The 12,598-nt window shown below is 43.3% G+C and overlaps 4 protein-coding genes and 1 long non-coding RNA gene across 15 annotated transcripts; 4 read left to right on the top strand and 1 right to left on the bottom strand.

Annotated features, from left to right (window-relative positions):
* Positions 1-3: 3 nt before the first annotated feature.
* Positions 4-1,974, top strand: LOC108152813 (prolyl 4-hydroxylase subunit alpha-2-like). The gene is made up of 7 exons (XM_033387626.1): positions 4-230; positions 288-439; positions 495-645; positions 702-898; positions 951-1,585; positions 1,649-1,814; positions 1,870-1,974. Exons 1-7 carry the CDS (start codon positions 19-21, stop codon positions 1,947-1,949), a joined length of 1,593 nt encoding a protein of 530 aa, XP_033243517.1. The 5' UTR covers positions 4-18; the 3' UTR covers positions 1,950-1,974.
* A 241-nt stretch (positions 1,975-2,215) lies between these two features.
* Positions 2,216-4,223, top strand: LOC108152808 (prolyl 4-hydroxylase subunit alpha-2). The gene is made up of 7 exons (XM_017282395.2): positions 2,216-2,461; positions 2,519-2,670; positions 2,726-2,876; positions 2,933-3,129; positions 3,182-3,828; positions 3,887-4,052; positions 4,113-4,223. Exons 1-7 carry the CDS (start codon positions 2,250-2,252, stop codon positions 4,196-4,198), a joined length of 1,611 nt encoding a protein of 536 aa, XP_017137884.1. The 5' UTR covers positions 2,216-2,249; the 3' UTR covers positions 4,199-4,223.
* LOC108152814 lies at positions 3,936-10,269 on the bottom strand. 10 transcript variants are annotated; one of them, XR_004471598.1, is made up of 9 exons: positions 9,771-10,076; positions 9,261-9,712; positions 8,959-9,201; positions 8,773-8,893; positions 8,487-8,703; positions 7,967-8,423; positions 4,300-4,323; positions 4,120-4,242; positions 3,936-4,028 (listed from the first exon to the last, which is right to left on the bottom strand). It is a non-coding gene; the product is annotated as an uncharacterized LOC108152814 (long non-coding RNA). The 10 variants fall into 10 exon arrangements; XR_004471597.1 differs by having other exon boundaries at positions 4,120-4,157; positions 9,771-10,075; XR_004471603.1 differs by having other exon boundaries at positions 4,120-4,157; positions 4,300-4,320; positions 9,771-10,075.
* On the top strand, positions 4,483-6,555 carry LOC108152807 (prolyl 4-hydroxylase subunit alpha-1). 2 transcript variants are annotated; one of them, XM_017282393.2, is made up of 7 exons: positions 4,483-4,723; positions 4,780-5,082; positions 5,144-5,340; positions 5,397-6,023; positions 6,062-6,129; positions 6,192-6,357; positions 6,425-6,555. In XM_017282393.2, exons 1-7 carry the CDS (start codon positions 4,512-4,514, stop codon positions 6,481-6,483), a joined length of 1,632 nt encoding a protein of 543 aa, XP_017137882.1. In that variant the 5' UTR covers positions 4,483-4,511; the 3' UTR covers positions 6,484-6,555. The 2 variants fall into 2 exon arrangements, with proteins under 2 accessions (XP_017137882.1, XP_017137883.1); XM_017282394.2 differs by having other exon boundaries at positions 4,484-4,723; positions 5,397-6,019; positions 6,076-6,129.
* Positions 10,270-10,605: 336 nt separating the features above from the next.
* Positions 10,606-12,421, top strand: LOC108153381. The gene is made up of 3 exons (XM_017283354.2): positions 10,606-11,268; positions 11,333-11,877; positions 11,934-12,421. Exons 1-3 carry the CDS (start codon positions 10,785-10,787, stop codon positions 12,003-12,005), a joined length of 1,101 nt encoding a protein of 366 aa, XP_017138843.1. The 5' UTR covers positions 10,606-10,784; the 3' UTR covers positions 12,006-12,421.
* The last annotated feature ends 177 nt before the right edge of the window (positions 12,422-12,598 follow it).

The raw sequence follows: 12,598 nt of genomic DNA, 5'->3' as shown, positions 1-12,598 counted from the left end.
ATCATCTACTCAGTAAAAATGCAACGTCGTCTGAACCTTATCACAGCTCTTCTTGTCTTAGGTCAAACTATTGGCAGGGGTATGCCAGATCGACCTTACGATGAGCATAGGGAACGGTACAGCTCCTCCACAGTGGGCTTGTTAAAGCTGTTGGAACTAGAGATGCAGTTTATAGAGAACCTGAAAAACTACACAGATCTACTGTCCGCTAAAGCTAATACTTTGCAAGAGTGAGTAAATGTGGTTGAAAAAGATTCCATTGCTAAAGAAATCCATCATCTCTTAAGTCTTATAGACTCTGTGGATCGGGGAACGGAGAAAACCCTAACTGAACGCGAGAAATACGTATCCAATCCCTTGAATGCCTTTGGACTGATGAGACGCACGCATCAGGATTGGCCCAAATGGCACCACTACATAAATACGACTGTGGGAAGGGGTAAGGAATAATTTCAAGACATTCGATGAATCTCTAATAAAAACATTCCAAATAGTCGAGCTCCAAGCACTGGATGATATTCTGGGCAAGGCACCGGATAGTCAGGATATGAAGGAGGCCCTGATAGGTATGAATCGGATAGAAAGGACCTATGCTCTGGAAGCTAAAGACCTGGCCAAGGGTCGTCTGCTGGACAAGCAATACGAGTGAATATCCCATAGCTAAGAAAACCATCCAAAACCTAACCCCATCCCCACATCAGCATTCAACTATCCATTCGGGACTGCCTGTCCCTTGGCCAGCACAAGTTCCAAGAAGGCGACTACTTCCGTGCTTCTATGTGGTACCGAATGGCAATCAAACACCAGCCCGAACCGAATGCTAAGGAATTTAACACGATTCTGGGGGATCCACTCAAGGACTTGAAGCAGAACTATGCCAAAGCCACCATTATACATGGTATGTGCTGGAAAACGCTTCCTGCTATTCACTTAATCCTTTTCATTTCCAGGACTAAGCGCAGGAAATCAATCTCTGAGCATCCAAAAGGTTCTGGATATAACAGAGGCAACGATACAAAAGGCTAGTCCAGCAGATCTGGAGGCATTTATAGCGGAGTTGCTGAATCAAACAGATGATGATATGGCGAGAGAAATGTCTGCCTTTGAGCCTTCACCCACCCCCTACGAAATCGGTTGTCGCGGACTCTTCCCAAAGCGCACGAATCTCGTCTGTCGATACAACTTCACCACGACACCATTCCTGAGACTAGCACCCCTTAAAATGGAGGAAGTGAACCACGATCCGTACATCGTTTTGTACCACGAAGTTCTATACGATAGGGAGATCGAGGAACTCAAGAAGCAGTCGAAGAATATGATCAATGGATTTTCAGAGCCACAGCAGGAGAATAAGATCAGGGAGATCATAGCGCGTCATGCCTGGTGGTGGGAGCAGACGACGACCAGGGCGCGCGTCTATCAACGGATCACAGACATTACAGGCTTCCAATTATTTGTACAGGAGGAGCTAAATGTCGCCAATTACGGTCTAGGCACTATATTCGGGCCACACTACGACTACACGCCCGAAAATTATGATATTGGCTGGTTTATGGGCGGTCCCTTGGGCACCATACTCTTCTATGTAAGTATTTTACGACCTTTCGTACCAGAGATCCTTTAAAATTTCCTTTTCAATGTTAAACAGGCAGGCGATCTGCAGCAAGGTGGGGCCACTATCTTTCCATTAATCAATATCACTGTGTCTCCCAGAAAGGGTGGCGCCTTGCTCTGGTTTAATTTATTCGACGACGGCGAACCAGATCCACGTACTCTGCACTCTTCATGCCCTGTAATCGAAGGGGATAGATGGAGTAGGTGGCCCAATCTCAGGTTTTCTTGATTTCACATTTGTGACTTCCATTTCAGCTCTCACCAAGTGGGTGCACTTGGTTCCTCAGATGTTTATCCTGCCCTGCCAGCCAAGGAAAGTGTCTCAAAAAGTGTAAATAAATAGTTTTCATAAATGTGTAATGCATGTAATAAGAAGTCCTAGAAGAAAAGGAAGACAAATCAACCAGATATCCCCATCATAATATTGTTATAAAGTCTATTAACCATCTACGGGAACTAAAAATATATAAATAAATTAGTGAAGCAGAACGGATCTGGTTCTTTGGATTTCCTATGGAAGCAACGTCTCCTTTGATGCATATGGAATCAATTATCTAGACATTAACGACATTGGCCTGCTTCTAGTAGAACGAGTCAGTCAGTCAGTCAGAGAGTAGTCACTCTAGTCAGTAATAATGAAACAGTTTCTAAGTTTGCTCACAGCTCTACTCTTTTTAAGTCCCATTATTGGCGAGGACGTTGAAAAGAAGCCATACAATGAGAATAGGGAACGGTATAGCTCCTCCACAGTGGGCTTGTTAAAGCTGTTGGAACTAGAGATGCAGTTTATAGAGAACCTGAAAAACTACACAGATCTACTGTCCGCTAAAGCTAATACTTTGCAAGAGTGAGTAAATGTGGTTGAAAAAGATTCCATTGCTAAAGAAATCCATCATCTCTTAAGTCTTATAGACTCTGTGGATCGGGGAACGGAGAAAACCCTAACTGAACGCGAGAAATACGTATCCAATCCCTTGAATGCCTTTGGACTGATGAGACGCACGCATCAGGATTGGCCCAAATGGCACCACTACATAAATACGACTGTGGGAAGGGGTAAGGAATAATTTCAAGACATTCGATGAATCTCTAATAAAAACATTCCAAATAGTCGAGCTCCAAGCACTGGATGATATTCTGGGCAAGGCACCGGATAGTCAGGATATGAAGGAGGCCCTGATAGGTATGAATCGGATAGAAAGGACCTATGCTCTGGAAGCTAAAGACCTGGCCAAGGGTCGTCTGCTGGACAAGCAATACGAGTGAATATCCCATAGCTAAGAAAACCATCCAAAACCTAACCCCATCCCCACATCAGCATTCAACTATCCATTCGGGACTGCCTGTCCCTTGGCCAGCACAAGTTCCAAGAAGGCGACTACTTCCGTGCTTCTATGTGGTACCGAATGGCAATCAAACACCAGCCCGAACCGAATGCTAAGGAATTTAACACGATTCTGGGGGATCCACTCAAGGACTTGAAGCAGAACTATGCCAAAGCCACCATTATACATGGTATGTGCTGGAAAAGGCTACCTTCTATTCACTTAATCCTTTTAATTTCCAGGACTAAGCGCAGGAAATCTATCTCTGAGCATCCAAAATGTTCTAGATATAACAGAGGCAACGATACAAAAGGCTAGTCCAGCAGATCTGGAGGCATTTATAGCGGAGTTGCTGAATCAAACAGATGATGATATGGCGAGAGAAATGTCTGCCTTTGAGCCTTCACCCACCCCCTACGAAATCGGTTGTCGCGGACTCTTCCCAAAGCGCACGAATCTCGTCTGTCGATACAACTTCACTACGACACCATTCCTGAGGCTGGCCCCGTTAAAAATGGAGGAGGTGAACCACGATCCTTATATCGTTATGTACCACGAAGTTCTTTCGGACCGAGAAATTGAGGAAATGAAGGGGCGATCTGGGCAGATGAGTAATGGCTGGGCAGACCAAAAGGAGGCGAAAAGTACAAAGATCAGGGACATCGTATGTCGTCATACCTGGTGGAGGGAACAGTCGGCCATCAGGGAGCGCGTTAATCGACGCATATCAGATATGACGAACTTCGATTTCCCACCGCAGGAGGATCTGCAGGTGGCCAATTATGGCCTGGGCACCCACTTCAAGCCCCACTACGACTACACTTCCGATGGCTACGAGACCCCGGATGTTCTAACCTTGGGCGATCGATTGGGCAGCATTATCTTCTATGTATGTACTTGCCGTGCTTCGCGGAAGATTTCTACAGTTTCGCTTCCATCTTCCACAGGCTAGCGATGTGCCGCAAGGTGGTGCCACCGTCTTTCCTCGCAGTCGTGTCTCGATTTTCCCCCGAAAGGGTAGCAGCGTGTTCTGGTATAATTTGTACGACGATGGCCGGATAGATACTCGTAGTCAGCATTCGGTATGCCCTGTAATCGTAGGGGATAGATGGAGTAGGTCCACTATATTATTGGTATTTTTGCATTATATAATATGTATACACATTTTTCCAGCTCTCACCAAATGGCTGCATATTGTCCCTCAAATGTTTGTCATGCCTTGCAAACCGCGGAAGAACGAGAAAAAGTCCATAATATAATATAATACAATGAATATTACACGTTTTTTTATGGTTAAAATCACCTTAAAATATACAAAATAAATGTCAGATCAAGCTTAACAAATAAATACAACAGTTACCTTTTTAGAGAAGATGGACTTCTTCTGGAAATATAAAGAAGTCAATCTTTACATAGGTATCTACGAATTCTTAGATAACCCAGAATCCCAAAGTGTTCGAGGAACAAGGAAATGCAATAAACTCTAACTAACGAACCATGGAAATTGACATTTCAGATGGTAAGTGTGAAGAAATTAAAGCGAAAATGTGGCAGTTGTAGACCAAAGTCAAGATGAAGATGAGGTTCCTGTTCAAACTCAATCTGCTAGTGCTACTTTTACATCAAAATCTTGCCATAGAAGATACACAGATGGAAGACACAGAGATGATTTACAGCTCCTCTGTGCTGAGCATGGTGAAGCTTTTGGAAATGGAAGATTCTTTAAAAGACAAACTGGAGTCCTATGTCCAAGTTATGCAAATAAAATTGGATTCTATAAAACTGTAAGTCATGGTAGGCACTATTTAAAATATATCAGAGGTTACCAATCCATTTGCAGTTTTCAACAGATGCTGCAGAGGGAAACCATGACAACTCTAGAGGAAAGGGAGGAATTTATGGGAAATCCGCTCAATGCATTTCCCCTGCTGCGACGCCTCAATCAGGATTGGCCCAAGTGGCTGAAATATTTAAGGACGGCCATAGCCACCAAGACCACGAACGCAATGGAAAAGAAATTGAAATCAGGACCAAGTAACGAGGATCTTCAAGTGGCACTCAAAGGATTCGCGCGCATCGAAAGTTTCTACGATCAGGAGGCAGCGGACATGGCCAAGGGTGACCTATTGGGACAACACTTTGGGTGAGTTAAACCTACTATACTTCCCCTCCAAATGCAAAACGTAAATGAACTGTTCTTTCAGCTCTCAACTGACTGCTCCCGATTGCTTTGCTCTGGCTGACTTTCACTACAATCAAACGCAATTCGCCAGATGCACGCCTTGGTATCGCACGGCCCTCAGAATACACCAGAGTTCTGAGGGGAAACTTTATGAAAAGGTTTTGGGGCTGAAGCGGAAAAAGATCTACAAGAAGTATGCCAAGGCCTTGGTCATGGAGGGTAAGCCATCGGGTTGCTTATAAAATAATTACAATTAGTCCAGTCTCTCTTCTTAGCCTTCTATTTGGCTATGCCAAACAAGATAAATCCCGAATGGGAGACACTCGCCAATCAAGTGGCGGTCGAGGCCAACTATCAGAGCACCAAAGACGCCATAGACGAATACCTTGCCGGAGATGCGGATATCTTACAGCAGGAGGCTGCTAAGCACAAGCCCAAACCATCCAGGCTAGAGCGCGGCTGTCGTGGACAGTGGCAGAGGAAGTCCTCCCCTCCACTAGCCTGCAGATATAACCAAGAGTACTCTGCCTTTCTTTTACTAGCTCCACTCAAAATGGAAGTCCTTAACCAGCAACCGCTGATAGTTCTCTACCACGAGGTACTCTACGAGAAAGAATTGAGAGCAATGCGGGATATAGCCAACAAAAATGCCACCATGCAGGATGGCTGGACTCGGATGCACTTTGATCAGCGGGTCAAGCCAGAGCGTGAGGATCGGGTGTTGAAGCTGCACATCTTCCAGGGCAACTCCGAGTCGTTCTCCCCAAGCATCAATCGCCGCATAGCGGACATGACCGGGCTGGAGGTGCAGGGGAACAACGCCTTGCACTTGTCCAACTATGGTCTGGGTGGATATTTTAATGCCCATTATGATTATGTGGACCTAACCAAACGTCCAGTTAGTAAGTTCCTTCTTAGCAAGGCAATTTTACCCATGCAGATCCTTCTTTACAGGCAAACTACTTTACTGAATGGGGAGGCGATGTCTTGGCCACAGTTCTACTCTATGTAAGTGGTCTGAATCTGAACGATGAAGGAATCTTTTAGAGTTGTTTCCCCATCCCTTTCAGGCAAGCGACGTTCGGCTGGGAGGAGCCGTGGTTTTTCCCAAATTAAAGATTTCTGTAGAGCCCAAAAAAGGGAATGCTTTGATCTGGGACAACCTGAACAACGCTGGCGATCCCGATAAGCTTTCAAAGCACGCAGTATGCCCTGTTGTCATGGGTTCCCGTTGGAGTAAGTTAAGGATCATAATCTGCAAAGATAATATCGAATATCACCATTTTTGTTTACTATTTTAAAGCAATTTACAAATGGATTAACGAACAGCAGCAGATGTTGAAGAGGCCTTGTCTGGCATAGTTCGGGAATGTATCTCTTTATTCGCGCCTCCGTTAGGATGGCATGCAAATAAATGCAAATCTCCCCATCCAAGCCTGCCACAAGCGGAACAATGTCAATGTATATGGGGGGCCCCTCTCCCAGCTGGCACACATTTTGTGCTCAGTCTGGTGTCTCCCTTTCATTGTTTGCCATAAAAATTGCAAGTGCCACTAAATTCAGCGCCAGTATTGGCCGAGAGGAGAGGCCGGGGGACACAAGAGTGGGCTGGGCAGAGGGTAAGCTTATGTGCTTGCCCCAAATACCATTTAGCGGAAGTGCACACTTCAATAATGGAAAGAGGGCAACTGCAGTCAAGCAAGGAGCATGGAGGACACCCAAGCACTGAGCACAATGGCCAGGCTCAGGGGTACTCAAGTCTCATCTTTGTCTATTCTTTAGCCGGGAGTAGCATAAAGGGTGCAACCATCTGATTTAAAGGAGGAAACCGGCTCTGAACTAAGGAAAAACCAAGGGATATTAATACAGAATAAGTATGGTAGAAAAACAATCACATTTTGCATAATGTCGCCATGGGAAATGCCTCATAAATTGGCAATGGTTTAAATATATATTATATGTTTAATAAGGTAAATAATGCCTTGCCTAATATCTAGTTAAATATCGATCGTATTCACCATTTCTATCAAAGACAAGGCGACCAGACCAGACTTCCATGAATATTTGAAACAATTGCATTATTCACAAAACTACAACTGAGGAAACGAAATCTGGGGCAGCAACACTAATTGGAATATTTACCCCTCGCCCTCGCCCTTGCCCTGCCCCTGCCCTAACCCCAACAAAAGTCCTGGCATGGCCATCCTCTAAAATAGTGCTAATACATGGTTAAGCTGCCGCCATCATGAGCAACTTTAAATGAGTTTAAAAGCAACTTAGCTTAGCCCGAGAGTGAGAGAGGCTCGAAGCGAAACGAAACGAAATCAGCATGAAAGCAATTGTCCAAGTTATTCCAAAGTGCCCAGAGGCCAAAGAGGGGACTGCTAGAACAGCAGGCAGCCACTGAGGTCGAGTCGTAGACCGAGTCTGAACTGTTGTCCAGTTGGTGAATTGCTGTTGCTGTCAACGCTAGAAGCGTTCGTATAGGGCGGGAGGGCCAACTGTTTTTGAAATGAGATACAAAGGAAGGAATGGCCGGATGTTGGCGTCGAGGAAGTGCTGTAGATGTTGTTTTCTTATCCATTGAAATGGCGATCTATAGTTAAGCACTAACAACTAAGAGATGCAGCTGTTGGAAACGGCATGGATTATCAGACAGAAATAAAGGGCATTAAAAACTACACGAAATACAAATTGAGAGTATTTTAAGAGGGTTAAACTCCATTAGGAGACCTTAAAGAATATAATGATTACAGTTGCCGATTAAATATATATATATAGCTTACAAAATCGTCAAACAAAGAGTTTTTCACACATAAAGCTGTTGAAATACAATCAGACGTACCTAGTGATGCCGCGCTAAAAAGTCTTAACGCATTTTACAAGTCCACACAAGCTATGCATAAGTCCTTTACTTCATGTCGTACACCTATAGCAGCTCCACAAGCATTTGTCAAGTTTTCTACCTGTTAAGTACAGCTATTGAGGCACAAAATGGCAGTACAAGCACGGCTTTCCATACAGATACAGATCATTATAACTTATGCTCAAGTGCAAGCCAAATAAAGTCCTGGGCGGACTTAATAGCAACGATTTCGACCCCATTCAAGTCGAAGACAAAACGAAGTCGAGAGCAGCAGAGAGCCAGGCCAGAGGCTTCGTCCTATCCACTGCAGCATTGATTTATCAGGAGCCAAGAGCCGCTTGTTGAAGCACCAGAATGCGGATCTCTAAGAAGTAGTAAAAGTTGAAGCAGAAGCAGAAGTGAATCCATTGAATGGATTTGCAAGTTGTTGACGAAACTGCAGCAAAGGGAAAAAAGAAAATAAGCAGAAGCAAATGCAATCTAAAGCGTCTGCACTTACCAGCAAGAGTTGTGCCCAGAAGGAGCTAGGACGACACCGCAATGTGTCCGGCGGGTACAACTTGCAAGTTGGACCCATGGGGTGCTCTTGGGGCATTGTAAAGCGATTCCAAAATGTGTTGAACTCTTAAGTGATTGAATTGTTATCGGTGACATGAATTTGTTCGCTGATTTGAATGGGGGGGCGCTGCCGCTGAGAGCTGAGCATTGAATCCGCACTGCAATTGAGATGATAGATAGGTTAATACAAGTGCACAAATAGTGCAATGGAAATATTTTAGAGTAACCCAAAATGACTCAGCTGGAAGTGGCCACAACCCAGTGTCAGTGCGCTGACAAAGCTTCTGCTGATCTCATCCTGCAGCAGTCGTTCCGTCAAAAGGTGCTGAAGGCGTTTAAAATTCCTCTCTGCAAGAAAAAACAAAGGAAGCCAGCATAAAAACGTTAGCAGCATTTCAATTCAATGCACTTACTTAGCGTTAAGTCACTCCGCTGGGGTGTGCTGATGCTTCTCGTGCGGGGCTGCAGTGTCAAGCTGGTGTGACTAGGCCATAAGGGTTTATAGCAGTCATGCCCGTGTTGCATTTCCTTTTTGCCCCAGCTAATGTGAGCGGCCAACGACGACACTTGAGCACTTCATAAATGTCGCTCCGAAGAGGAGAAGCCCTGGCCTGTGTGCTCGTGGGTGTCGGACGATTTTGTTATATAGGTTAAAGCTAAAAGTATAGAATAATATAAACAAATGCTCTCCTTCTCGACAAAAAAAAGCACATACATCAATTATTTGACTAGACACTGACCAATTTCAACACGATCAATACATTTTTGAAACATAGATTAAGTGGGCTGGTGGCGAGTATCAAACTTCAGTGCCCATGATCTTACGGATCTCATCCCAGGTTCCACATCTTGGCGTGATCCGCCTTACAGTAGAAACACTCGCCTGATGTGATGTTTGACCATTTCCAACAGTAAAGAGAAACCTAGGCCAGAATTCACCGCTGGTTGCTTTTCGCATATTGCGGCAAGGCGTCCATGGAAGTACTGGTGGCAGCGAACACATTCGGGGGCCTTTATTGGACGCTCACGTATGCGTGTCTTAATAATGAATTGCACATCGGACTCGATATCCTCATATATTTTGCCAAGATTGTTTGGTGACTGGAGTGGGTTTATGGTATGTCAACCGAGTTCAGACTTTCCAAAACTGCATTCCGATCGGTCTCTCTGATACCGGAATTGTAAGAATTATTAGCCGCAAATTTGTGTTAAATGCAAATCTTACCCATTTTTCTGATTGTGATTCACAAGTCGATTTTCTGTTCGGTTATAAGAACAACGCCGACCTAATGGTTGATATAAATATAATCTACACCGCTTACCTATCCCAACAAAAATCTGATCGGGAATTTTCTAAGCACGCAAAACGCAAATGACGCCCTCAGAAATTTTTTTTGCAATACGCACTTAATTTCAAGTAACGGTGCTCACTAGTGCTGTGAAGCGCGTAAACATTAACACTTCAATTGACTAGTCCGAGACCACCAAAAAAAAACCAATACTTATATATTTATAAAAGATTCCAAAAAAAGACAAAAACTTCCGAAAACAGACAAAATGTACATATGTACATATGTATGCCAATAGAGAAGATCACAACAAAAATGACAGAAAATACGCACCAAAGTAGTGTCTAGTCCCGTTCGTTTGTTCCCTGCGCTTCACACGAGCGTTCGTATTTGCTGAGAACGAGAGAGATTAGTGCTGCCGATTATGCTTTTTTCCCGCAGATCTGGCTTTTTTTCAAGACCAAATGCGGGAAAATTTTGTGAATAACGGGAAGCGGGAGTTCTGAATTTATTATAAATTTGTTTGGCTTTTTTCAACTTTTTTGATGTTGCCAAATATGGCCTTTCTTATTTTATTTTGAAAATATTCAGTTTTTTTTTCGTTTATTTTAAAGTAGAAACAGCTTTTTTCTGATAAAAAGGTGGCAGCACCGCTTAGCATTGTTGCTGCTGTTGCTAAGAGAACCATAGAATGAAGGATAGAAAGGGAACTGCGTGAATGTGTGTCGGCAGCGAGAGCGAAGCTTGCGGTCGCCGTCGCCGTCGCCATCGCCGCCGCCGCCGCCGCGATTGAAATATTGACGCTACCCCATCTCCGAATCGCCGCTATTCGAGAAACGATTGCTGCTGAGGAAATTGGCAGCAGACTTTACGGACATATACATATTTCCACTGGACGCTGAAAACGCACAGGCAGCGTCTTTGCGGCCTCTCTGCTAAAAAGCTTCAACATGCTTCTAAATTTACCACTGGAGATCATTGACAAAGTGTTCGGATACCTGAATGAGAAAGAACAAGTAAAAGCGGCCCAAGTCCACCAGCAGCTTGGCCGCGCATTTGCCTACCACGTTGGAGGGAATTACAAGCGACTGAATTGCTGCCATTTTGTAGGCGGCACTTCTGTACTCCGCTATACGTACGACGAGTTTAGAGTTATTTTGTCCCTGTGCGGGTCCACTGTTGTGGATATTTCAATCAAATCTAGTGATGTAACGGATCGAATTGGAGAACTCATAGAAAAGTACTGCATTAACCTCGAATCTGCCTTTATCGTGGTCACAGATGGAAATTTCAACGCGATCAAACGTATTTTAGGCATGAAAGGGATACAAAAACTTGGCTTGAATAGTAACCGTTATCGCGGATCGGATCTGTTGCAGCACATAAATCCAAACTGCAAAAGATTGTGTTTAATTGGAAATACTCCGGACCAGAGTGAGAATTACAATTACTTCATAAGCTAATAATTTCCTTGACAAGTGCTTTACATTTTTTCCAGAGGATCATTTAAGGCAACTGACTAATTTGGAAAAACTGGACGTGGAATCTGTCGAATTCCAAAATATTTTCGAAATCTGCTCCCATTTAAAGAAGCTACGGAAGCTCATGGTTTCTGGTCTCCGGAAAACATCACAGAAACTGGATTTTTTGTATCCCGAATTGGAAGAGCTGTCTCTTCGGTATTTCTACATTAAACAAGAATTTCCAACATGTCCGAAGCTGAAAACGTTGAGATTGTTCTATAGTGTATGTTTAACTGAAAGCGTGGCGCAACTTATTTTAAAGTACGCCAATACACTGGAGTCTCTGATATTAATACCTAAAGATTATGAACACGAATTCTATGCAAAGGATTTAATAATTGTTCTCAGAAATTGTAAAAGCTTGCAGTTTCTTGACACCAAAAATGGTATTTTAAAATCTATATTCTCCGAATTACTGGAGTCCTTTATTCAGGTTTTAAAGGAAAACGGTTTCAGCACACAGAAACGCTTTAAATTGGTAGGGGACTTGGATAAAACCGATGAACTTAAGCAGGAATTGGTGAGTGTTTGCTCTGGAGTGGAATTTCGCCGAAATTGAAACCATTTTTATTGCAGATGAACAAACTGCCGAATTCCGAAGTGTGGGACTTGATTACATTGACTGACATCAAGATTTACTGCAAATGATTATGAAAATAGATTTTCAAGAATACTAAATATGTACAGCCTCTGTTCTACTTCTCCACAGACCGCCATAAGAAATACGTATGTATGTATACGTAATACGTATAATGTATACGGGCTTGCATGCGGATGGGTCGCCTTTTCTTTTTCCTGTAGGTGTGCTAATTGTGCGATTTTTTTTACCCCCAACAATAACAACAATAAATACGGTCGCCAGCACCCTCGGGAAGGGAAAGGTAATTCGCAAACCAAAGTCCAATTCTACATTTCGAATTTTAAAGAAAGGCAGAATTTTGGTTGGCTAAATGAGAACCCCCACTAAATGTTACAAAAATATCGTAGGAAAAGGGTGTCGTGGAGTCGGTGTAGTCCAAATGTATACATATTTATTTAATAAAATCCCATGGAAATAAAAAGTCGACTACTCTTCTCCACTTACTTCCAATATGGTCCAATTATAGTCGTGCAAATTTGATCGAATGAGAGAAATCAAATGTATTTAATATACTTTTTTAAATTACCTCTAAAGTATTTTATTTAACAAGCCTATCTATTTGTACAAATTTGAAACATTTTATTTTATTTGTATTGAATTA

Source organism: Drosophila miranda, chromosome XR (genome assembly GCF_003369915.1).
Source record: "Drosophila miranda strain MSH22 chromosome XR, D.miranda_PacBio2.1, whole genome shotgun sequence".
NCBI classification, from domain to species: domain Eukaryota; kingdom Metazoa; phylum Arthropoda; class Insecta; order Diptera; family Drosophilidae; genus Drosophila; species Drosophila miranda.
This window is presented reverse-complemented; position numbering and strand designations above follow the sequence as displayed.